We start from the raw sequence: 10,491 nt of genomic DNA on the forward strand, positions 1-10,491 counted from the left end.
TTGTAGGCATAAAAAAATTACCACTTGCAGGTCAACAACAATTTTGTTTTTTGTTGGATGTAGGAATTTGTTATACTTAAAAAAAAATCCGGCCCGTGTAGGTGATGAAGAAATTTTGTTGGATGCGATAATTTGTTTTATTCATCATTGATATAACGTCTTGATTGAAGTGAACCAGAACCAGAACCAGAACGAGCACGATAAAAAAACAGAAAAAGCAGGTGTTGTTAGTGGCTATTGAGGTGACAATGGCTGAAAGGGCAGCAAGTAACATGGTATCAGAGGTTGTAAGCAAACTAGGTGATATCCTGAGTGAATCGACAATGGCGTTTGAGGATGTAGGAAGGCTGGTTGATCGGATTGGAAAGGAGCTGAGGAGAATGAAGGAATTCACAGAAGAGCTTGAAGGGTCCAATCCGGAACAGACGGAGGTGGATTTGATAGATAATATAAGTGATGTTGCTCTTGCTGCACAAGAGGCCATAGAAATCTTTGTCAACAAGCGGAAGAGGAGTATGAGGAGTGGATTTTTCTATTTGCTTCTTGACAAATACCGCCTTGGTAGAGATCTGGCACGGATCAGTGACACCATGAGAGAAATCTCTGCCAAAATACTCATCTACGACCGAAAAAACATAGCTGTGAGTGTGACTGTTGAAGTTCCGGGTGGAGGAGGCAGCAATATAGTAGCCCCAGCAATGGAGAAGCTTGATCACATTCTTACTCAAAATTTAATCATCCTGCACGAGGAGACCATCATGGCAGTAGAACATGTGAGAGATAACGTCTTGCAAAATCTTGTGTCTATTTCAACACCAACAGGGGAGAGAGAAAAGGTGTGGTTGGAAGAGGTTAAGGACCTTTGTGACTATACGGTAGCTGTTGCTGAAAAGTTCATTGCCAAAAGACAAAGGAGGCTTTGGCAGGTCCGTTATCTTTTTGAGCAATATGCTTCCGAGAAGGAATTTATGAAGCAGATGGAGTATATCTGCACTCAGTTTGAAGATGCACTTTACAGGAGGTGGACTTTTGGGAAAGACAAGGGACCCAAAATGGGATCAAGATCACGACCTGTTGCATTCACTAAAACTACAAGATTCCTACTAGGGCCTATCCTCGAGCCTCTATTTTTGTGGAGGCATTTGGACCAGAATTTGAAGACAACCCGAAGATATTTAGCTATCATGTGTGCGTTATTCAGCGATATTGAAAGCGCGGAAGGTCTCATTCTGAATGAAAGACAGAAAGTGTGGGTGGAACAATTAAGAGCCGTGGCTCAAAAGGGTCACTATCTTATTGCTGCATATCCAAGGCTTGACAAATTTTTTTTTGCCGAGGAAATCAACTACTTGTTGAATGAAATTATAGATATCTCAGACAGAAAGAACATTTATGGTATTGCAAATATACAAGGAGAAAGAAAAGAGTCGGGCCCAAGCAGCATCCAAGGGAGAGAGGGTGAAATCATTGATCAATTTGATCCACTTCATTTCTTTCCGTATCCGCATACCACAGAGCTCAAACGGGAATTCCAAATAATCGCAGGCGAAAAGCAATTGATGGATGCACTTTTTCGTGATGTACAAGAAATTGGGGACGAAAATCTAGATGCAAGATCCAAAATCTGGCTGGCGCAAAAGCAAGATATTGCCCGTGAAATTATATCTCTCATTCGTGAGTGTGCTAGTCTATTGAGGTATGAGCCAATAAATCTGTATGCTCGCGATATGGTACTGTCCCAGGATGCTATTATGGCGCATGCGATAGAGAGTATAAAACAGAGGAGACAGAAAATTAGAGGTGCCTCTGGAAGTCAAGTGGCATATGGTTTGGTTCAACGTCAGCCCCGAGCTGAGTCATTGTCGACGTTTCAAATATTACGTCGAAGGACACAACCATCTCTCATCGTTAAAGAATCTAGAGTGGTCGGGTTTAAAGAAGACGCAGAGGTTTTGATGGGCCAGTTACTCTCACAAGAAGAAGGTCGCTGCATTATTTCAATAGTTGGAATTGAAGGCACAGGTAAGAAAACCCTAGCCAGGTTGATATTTGACGATGAAGCTGTTGAAGATCATTTTTCTTGTCGAGTGTTCGTGTCAGTGTCTCCAAGTTGGACAGTTGAGAAGCTTCTTGATGAAATAGCCACACAGTCAGAGATAAATATAATGGGAGGCCAACAAGACACGCTCAGAATATTGGCCACTACAAAGTATCTCATAGTTCTTGATGGCATCCAATTCCGAACATCCCATTTCTTGGATACCTTGACAGAGGCCATACCTGACATGTCAACAGGAAGCAGAATTCTTCTTACCACCCGCAATGCAAGTATTGTAGCGCCACATGCAGCTGCAAGATCTTTTGTTCACCATCTACAGTTATTAGACGATGAAAATAGTTGGATTCTGTTCAAAAGAAGTTTGATCGTGGACATTCCCTTACCACCAAAACTGATAGAGGTTGGGAAAAAAATTGTGGCCAAATGCGGGGGTCTGCCATCGGAAATATTGAGAACGACTACTTTACTTTCACGCAGAGATGTCACGGACGAGGGGTGGAAAGAACAGTTGAAACAACCGAATCCAGTTGAAAACCCTTGGGCTGAAACACTTGGCACCAACTTACCTCTATATCTCAAGAGATGCTTATTTTATCTTGAGCTATTCCCTGCTAATTTTGGGATTCCCGTAAGAAGATTGGTTGTTTTGTGGGTTGCAGAGGGTCTAGTGCAACATGGGAAACACCAAGAGGCACCAGAGCAAGTGGCGGAAAGGTACTTGACAGAGTTGATAGATTTAAACATGCTTCAAGTTGCCAAGAGAAAGCCCAATGGAAAGGTCAAAACATGCCGTCTTCCTAATTCTTTGCGTGACTTGTTAGTGATAAAAGCTAACGAGCTTAGATTTCCTCAAGTCAGCACTAGCACGGATCTGAATCCAACAAATTCCAGAATACGTCAGGTGGCAGATCGTTTTGACGAAAAAGATATCTGGCACAAGCATATTCATGTTAGCAATAGAAATGATTCAGCTTCTCTAAGAAACTACTATAAAGACGTTCTCTCCTTCCTGTCTTTTGATGCTCGAGAAGGAAGTAAACCTGGGCAAGATATAAGTAAGTTTCTGAACCTGTGTATTTGGAGCAATTGTCTTTTACTGCTTCGGGTGCTTGATCTTGAAGGCGTTCACAAGCCTGAGTTGCCTGAAAACATTTCAAAACTTACTCTGTTGAGGTATCTTGGCCTAAGATGGACCTATTTACAGTCACTTCCATCATCTATAGGCAATTTGTTGAAGCTTCAGACTATTGATCTCAAACATACCTACATACATACTCTAACCAGCTCCATATGGAAGATGGAACTCAGACACCTGTTCTTGAGTGAGACTTATCGCACCAGATTTCCATCAAAACCAAAAAGTGCAGGTGATTCTCTATCTGACCTCCAAACACTATGGGGACTTTTTGTAGATGAAGGGACTCCAGTGAAGGGTGATCTAGACAAACTGGTCAATATCAAAAGATTGGGAATAGCATGTCAATCAATGTCACTAGATGAGAATGCAATGAATTCACAGCTTGATGCAGTAGCTGATTGGATTTTAAAACTAGAAAAACTTAAATCGCTGAGGCTTAAATCAAGAGATGAGAAAGGTCAACCTTGGAATTTACACTTGAACTCTCTGCAAAATCACACTGACCTCACTGACTTGTATTTGCTAGGACGCTTGAGCGGTCCATCCATTCTGTCCCGGTTTCCCCCAAACCTTAGTGAACTTACCTTATCGCATTCCAAACTAGAGGATGATCCCATGCAAATTCTGAAAGATCTTGAAAATCTTCGCTCGTTATCCTTGCTTGCAGAATCCTACTTGGGAGAAAGGTTGTTTTGCAATTCTCAAAGCTTTCCTAAGCTTCATGTCTTGAAAGTTTGGAATCTAGAGCAATTAGAGGAATGGAAGATAGAAAAAGAAGCTCTTCCATCGCTCATACAACTCGAAATCCGAGCGTGCTCGCGCATGACAAAGCTTCCGGAGGGACTACCACATGTTAACACTCTCCTTGAGTTGAAATTGACAAACATGCCAAAACAAATAGATGTTGACCAGACTCTGCTCAATTGTGATGTCCAGAGAGATAATTGATTGACTGCGAGTAGAATCACTGTTGCATTGTAGTTTTTAGCTCACACCTAATTGTTTAGTCACGCAAATTTGAAAATGTTTGGCAGTGCCAGTGACCAACATCTTGTGGTGAAGAAAGCTTTACGAGCGTTAGTGATTCAAGGTAAGTTTGGTTCCTAATTGAGGTAGTTGTTGTGATTTGTACTAATTAAAACATGTTTTTCTTGCTTGCGTAATATCTGAATCTTGTTAATTTGATGGGTAGGAGTTGTTCTGAATTGTGTGAAACAATAATTTGTAGGGGGAGTTCGTATCAAGTTGTTCTGAATTGTGTGAAACAATAATTTGTATGGGGAGTTCGTATCAAGTGCCATAAACTCCTTTCTCATAATTCTCAACTTAATTATTTAATATTTATTTCATAAATCAATCAAATTAATTATTTCAGTTATAATATTTATTTTGTAAAATAATTTTTTTTTTATAAAATCAAGTTATTTATCAAGCAATATTTATATCCCTAGTACAGAATTTAAGATTATTATACAAATTTTATTATAAAATTCTTATCATTTATAATTTAAATTTTGAAAGAATACCAGGTAAGAAATATCATATTTAGATATATTTATACAAAAAGTGTTTTTTTTACATCAAAACTATATATAACATAATATGGCATCTACATGAAAGGAAAAGTCTTATTATGATACAATTTTTTTTTTTTACTTACACTAACTGATTCACGTCCCAACTTGAAATAGGATTGACATAGTTAGTAGGAATAGGCAATATGTAACCACTATAGGACCATCAATATATATTGAAACTTGTTGATTTGGTGAAAATACGAAAGAAGATAACCCGATGTTTTGAAACGTTACTGAATTTCTAATATAGTCCAATTGGTACAAGTATAATTGGTATATCTATCTCTTTAAGATTTTAAAAGATACATACATATAATTAAGAACAAGAAAAAGGAGTAAAAACATTAATCAAATAATAAAATTAACCAATTAAGAATATATATAAATATTTGCATATCATTATTAATCACAAATTTAATTTTTTTTTTATTTTACTCCATGAAGAGATTTGAATTATTTTTGTAGTGATTAGTTAGAATAAATGAGCTTAATCATAGTACTAAATAATACAAGGATATTTCACTTTAAGCATTTACTCATTTAAATCCCCAAAGTTATGTCACAAAAAAAATTCCAAGGTTAAACCTCTAATTACAAATTAATTTGAACTAATTAATAATTTATTAAAAATTAAAATTTACATTTACTACAATTTAAAGATATAAATATATGTGAATACTATATATATATATATATATATATATATATGTGTGTGTGTGTATACTATGTATATATATATATAATCAATTAAATAATAGAAATTACATAATAAAGTTAAAAAATATATTTAAACTGCTTAAATGATAGTTAAGATTAACAAAAAATAATTAAATAAAATGAATTATAGACACCTTATTAATTTATTAAAATTAACATACATGGAACAAGTAAGATAAGATTAGAAACACCTTACCGAATAAATATAGATAAAAATAATATAAAATAGACAATTAAAATAATATAAAAATTTAAAAGAGATAAAAATGTTCTCCTCCATAGCTTAATATTTGAAGCAATACTACGAACAAAATTTAAGAACTTCGAAAATAGCTAAATAAGAAGTCCAATTTTTTTCTACTTCACTCACTTTTCTCACTTTCACCTTTGATCACCTTTTCTAGCATATCCGTTTTGTTCTTCCATTTGCAGGTCTGATAATACCTATATATAGGCAAATTCGTCATCATTGCAGTTAGTTGGTATTTTATTTTTAAGTTTTTTCTATTTGTTATACTTAGATTTCGTTTGATATGGATAACTCCTCTCGTGGATAAGTCAATTAACAGATATGCAGGTTTATCCATTTATTATATCAATTTAAGATGATTTGATATTTTATTTTTATAAAATAAAATTGACGTAATATATTCATTTTAAAATATACTAAAATATAAATACTTTGATCAGTTTCAAATTATTCAATTTTAACAAAATTTAATATATATATATATATATATATATATATATATATATATATATATAAAGTAATTTGAACTTTCAATTTAACGATTGGATTTACAAAATTCACATTTATTATAAAGTTATTAAGCAATATAACACTTAATAAAAGTTACACTGATATTATTATAACCCCCTCATATATATATATATATATTCAATTAATGAATGGATAAACCTGCATATTATTCACGAGAGGAGTTATCCATATCAAACAAAATCTAAGTGTAACAAATAGAAAAAACTTAAAAATAAAATATCAACTAACTGCTATGATGACGAATTTGCCTATATATAGGTATTATCATATTATTGTTCAATTTTAACAAAATTTAATATACATATATAAAGTGATTTGAACTTTCAATCTAACGGTTGAATTTACAAAATTTACATTTAATATAAAGTTATTAAGTGATGTAATACTTAGTAAAAATTATACTGGTATAATTATAACTCCTATATATATATATATATATATATATATATGCACGAAAAAACTTATTATATATATATATAATAAATTTTATATTTTTATTTATATTTAAAATAAAGGAATAAACTTATCCAAATATGATCATTAAAGAATAAAATATTAGATCCAGTAAAGTCAAATAAATAAAAATGTTTTTCACATGCCTATGGGAACAAATCAACATATTCAAACTACAATAGATTTACATTTTCTCATACGTGAACCCAATATCCTTTACTTATCTCTTTGGAATATTTTGATTCATAAAGACTCAAATTTTACATAAACTAAACTGTGAAATTTCCTTTTGAAATAGACACTTATATATGTCACATATGCAATAGTACTCCAGTAGTTCACACTTGCTATATTATCTTATACTCTTGTATTGAATTTCAGTAATCAAACGCCTTATAATGAAAATATTAATGTGTTAAAATTATTATTAGTATTATATCCTTGTATTATAAAGATATTTTTAAATTATAAAAAATGGTTGTATTCATGCAAAAAAAAAAAAAAAAAAAACACCTCTCTTTATATACAAAGATTATGATAACAAAATTCTTAAACGAACACTTTGGGTTGATTATTCTCTCCAACTTAAGAGACGTTATCAATGTTAAAAGCCAGTTTGAACCAATAAATGGTAGAACTGTGGAAGTAACCAGGCTAGCATTGGCAATATAAAGGTAAACAAATCCATAAGAAACCACAAATGATATAAATTATAATCGACCATTTTTTTACACATATAACCGCAACAAGTTATAACTCATTTCAACGTTTTTAATCCTACCCGTGCAATTTGTTACACGACCCTACATTCTGCTCATGAAAAAACAAACTCGTTCAAAGAGTGACAAAATAAATAACATTCTAAATACAAAACATATGTAAAACAATTATACTACTGTTAATGTAAATTTCAATCAACCGTTGTGTCAACTAACATCAATTAATTCCAAAATTAGGCAATTCATTTAAGAGATTCTGTTCCCTGATTGAATTTCTAGTTCACTCTAAATAGCTTAATAATAAATGTTGTAAGCCAAACGATAATTAAGATCATAATTTTGCTCCCTATACTACACATTCATGAAGGCCACTGTCTGTCACGTTATCAGTCATGACTATTAGTCTATTACACAAATAACTTGCTCTATAACTATTACTTTTCTGCCTCTTGCATCGACTAAATTAGTCATTTCATTATGAATAGCTGTTTTCAAAACGACTACCTATACCCTTAATCCTCTTTGACAGCTGATGGATAATGACTACACCTTTATGTCGACCAACATTTTTGGTGCCAACAACTAGATGAACATAAATGATTCTCAGAATTGGAAGTGGTCAATAATCAGAAAAAATAGGGGTTTGGGGGCACAGAGTACAAGCTGAAGTACAGAGGAAATTCTTGTTGGATAAATCACAGAATACACAACATATGTAATACAGGTATTGGCACAAATCACTGACAAATACACAAATGAGTTCACAACTGTGTATGACAAATACCCAAAACACACAAATGAGGTCACTACTTACTTAAAACTCTATCTTCAACGCTAAAGCAAATCATTGAGATGTGGTCTTATTAAAGAAATAGTTCAATATCAGTTGATAAACAACTAAAAGGAAACTAGAACTACCTTCGAAGCTCTTGCTTCTGAAACATTATGAAGTAATCTACTCCAGTTAATGTAGCTGACTTTCAAATATTTTATAGCAGTATTATTATGCTGTTTTGTGCTTCAGGAAACCATCAATTATAGCAGTATTATTCACGAGAGAGATTCTTTAGTAGCTTCTGCGACACTCAAAAAGACACCATCTAAACTAAGACAACCAAACACAAATTAGTAAATAAATGAATTTCAGATTAGATTACAAAAGGAACCAAACATATAATTCCCAAGTCAAGTACCCCAATAATTCCCTGTTGGGTATAAAATACTTGTCCACAAAATGGATAAATTGGATACAGTACATGTAAGTGAAAATAATGCAGCCAGGTCTGTTTTACTTCTAAGTTGGAAAAAAACATTAAAATAAATAAGAACATGAAAATCAACAAACACAAAAAATAAAAATAAAAAAAGATCATTCAGATTCCTTACAGATTATGTTTCAATGGTGGATATGTCCAGCACTACAAGCTTCTTATAATTTAAAAGCTTGAAGCATAATGTAACCGAGTTATTAACATAAAAATAAGCTGTTTTAATGTGCAAATCATCTAAGAGCTGCAAAGATCAAATCGAAGCTAGATATAACTCCTAAGTTTAGAAATGTGAACACAAGAGCTTTAATTAAGCATCAAAGATAGAATAAATTAAAACTTCACGACAATATCTCAACAAAGCAAGATTAACCCTAAAACGTACAGCATATCAATCGTATTGAAACAAAAAATTATTGTTATTTTAAAGCAAATGCATGATTACCATAATGCTCTGTTCAAGGATTCCAACACTGAAATTGTTTGAAGGCTAGAGTGAATCATTGTGCAGACAAGGTGTAGCCAATGTACATCTGAGTCCTAGACTTCATGAAAAATCACCTAAGATTATATGATTATTTAGACTTCTTTCCCTGTTTTTTCTTGATAACTTCATCAACATACATTATGCCCTTGCCTTTGTAAACTTCAGGTGGCTTACAAGTCCGAACAGTAGCAGCAAACTGGTGCACCCTTTGTTTGTCTATTCCGGTACAGCAAATTACATTGTTTTTGAAGCAGAAAACACGGACAGCAGGAGGGACAGCAAGTTCCACCTCATGACTGTAACCCAATTTGAGATACAACAGACGCCCCGCAGCTTCAGCTCTGGCTTTGTATCCAACACCCACAATCTTGAGAAAGCGAAAAAATTTCGCCTCCATCAATTCCAAAGCAAATAAAATGCCTAAAATTGCCACAGAATGAAAATTATGGTTGTGCATTTGTTTCTACAGCTGTCAAAACACCCCATCCGACTCGGACCACCACAAGTTGGATATTAGGTAGGTCAATCCAATCTAGCTCACCTAGTGAGATTACAAAAAAATGAGTCTTGTATGATCCACCATGGATTGATGGATTAGACAAGTTCACTCACTTAATTTAAAAATAAAAATAAAATATATATATATATACATATATATATATATATATATATACATATTTTTTAATGTCCAGCCATAATCTGTTTCAAAAAAATGCTTTTACTAATTTGTGTTTCTATGGGTGTTAAATTTAATATCAATACACAATCAGTACAATACAAAAGTTAAATATAGACAATCAGAATGTGAGCGAGAAATCAAAACTATACGGTATACACAATTGCTACACACAATCAGTATTAAAATATTAAAAAGCTACATATACACAATCAGTAAATCAGCTACACACAATCAGTAAATCAGAATTAAAATATGAAATAGCTATACACAATGAAAAGTATACGTGCGTGTATCCAAATGCAGAATGAGCAAATATTAATAATCAGCAATTAGGAAGCGAAGCCGGTGGGAGTGGCAGTGCAAAATGAGTATCCAAATGCAAAATCACCTGTACAGTGGCAGTGCGTGGTGGTGGTGCTAGACTGTTGGGTCACGAATAGAAGAGTGCGGAGAGCGGAGACAGAGAAGAAATTGCAAGCCCCAACCCTTCTTCAATTTTCTTTTCTCCCACGAGGGACCAGTGACGAGCCCCTAACCCCCCCTATGTGATGGACCTATTGGACTGAATAATTGGCCCACTGAGTGTTTTTTTTTTTTTTGGGTGAGTGGGCTG

The 10,491-nt window shown here is 33.6% G+C and overlaps 2 protein-coding genes across 3 annotated transcripts; one reads left to right on the plus strand and one right to left on the minus strand.

Annotated features, from left to right (window-relative positions):
- Positions 1-248: 248 nt before the first annotated feature.
- LOC109815277 (putative disease resistance RPP13-like protein 2) lies at positions 249-4,518 on the plus strand. The gene has a single exon (XM_020379945.3). The coding sequence runs from the start codon at positions 249-251 to the stop codon at positions 4,143-4,145; it is 3,897 nt and encodes a 1,298-aa protein (XP_020235534.1). The 3' UTR covers positions 4,146-4,518.
- A 4,594-nt stretch (positions 4,519-9,112) lies between these two features.
- On the minus strand, positions 9,113-10,423 carry LOC145949569 (large ribosomal subunit protein uL6m). 2 transcript variants are annotated; one of them, XM_083059851.1, is made up of 2 exons: positions 10,267-10,423; positions 9,113-9,619 (listed from the first exon to the last, which is right to left on the minus strand). In XM_083059851.1, exon 2 carries the CDS (start codon positions 9,594-9,596, stop codon positions 9,288-9,290), a length of 309 nt encoding a protein of 102 aa, XP_082915977.1. In that variant the 5' UTR covers positions 9,597-9,619; positions 10,267-10,423; the 3' UTR covers positions 9,113-9,287. The 2 variants fall into 2 exon arrangements, with proteins under 2 accessions (XP_082915977.1, XP_082915973.1); XM_083059847.1 differs by having other exon boundaries at positions 9,113-9,740; positions 10,267-10,415.
- Positions 10,424-10,491: the final 68 nt, after the last annotated feature.

This window comes from Cajanus cajan, chromosome 1 (genome assembly GCF_000230855.2).
Source record: "Cajanus cajan strain Asha chromosome 1, NIPB_CcT2T_4, whole genome shotgun sequence".
Lineage (NCBI taxonomy): Eukaryota > Viridiplantae > Streptophyta > Magnoliopsida > Fabales > Fabaceae > Cajanus > Cajanus cajan.

Excerpts from the sequence above, each read along its gene's own strand:
- LOC109815277 (XM_020379945.3), top strand. The coding sequence starts at position 249 with ATGGCTGAAAGGGCAGCAAGTAACATGGTATCAGAGGTTGTAAGCAAA.
- LOC145949569 (XM_083059847.1), bottom strand. The coding sequence starts at position 9,656 with ATGCACAACCATAATTTTCATTCTGTGGCAATTTTAGGCATTTTATTT.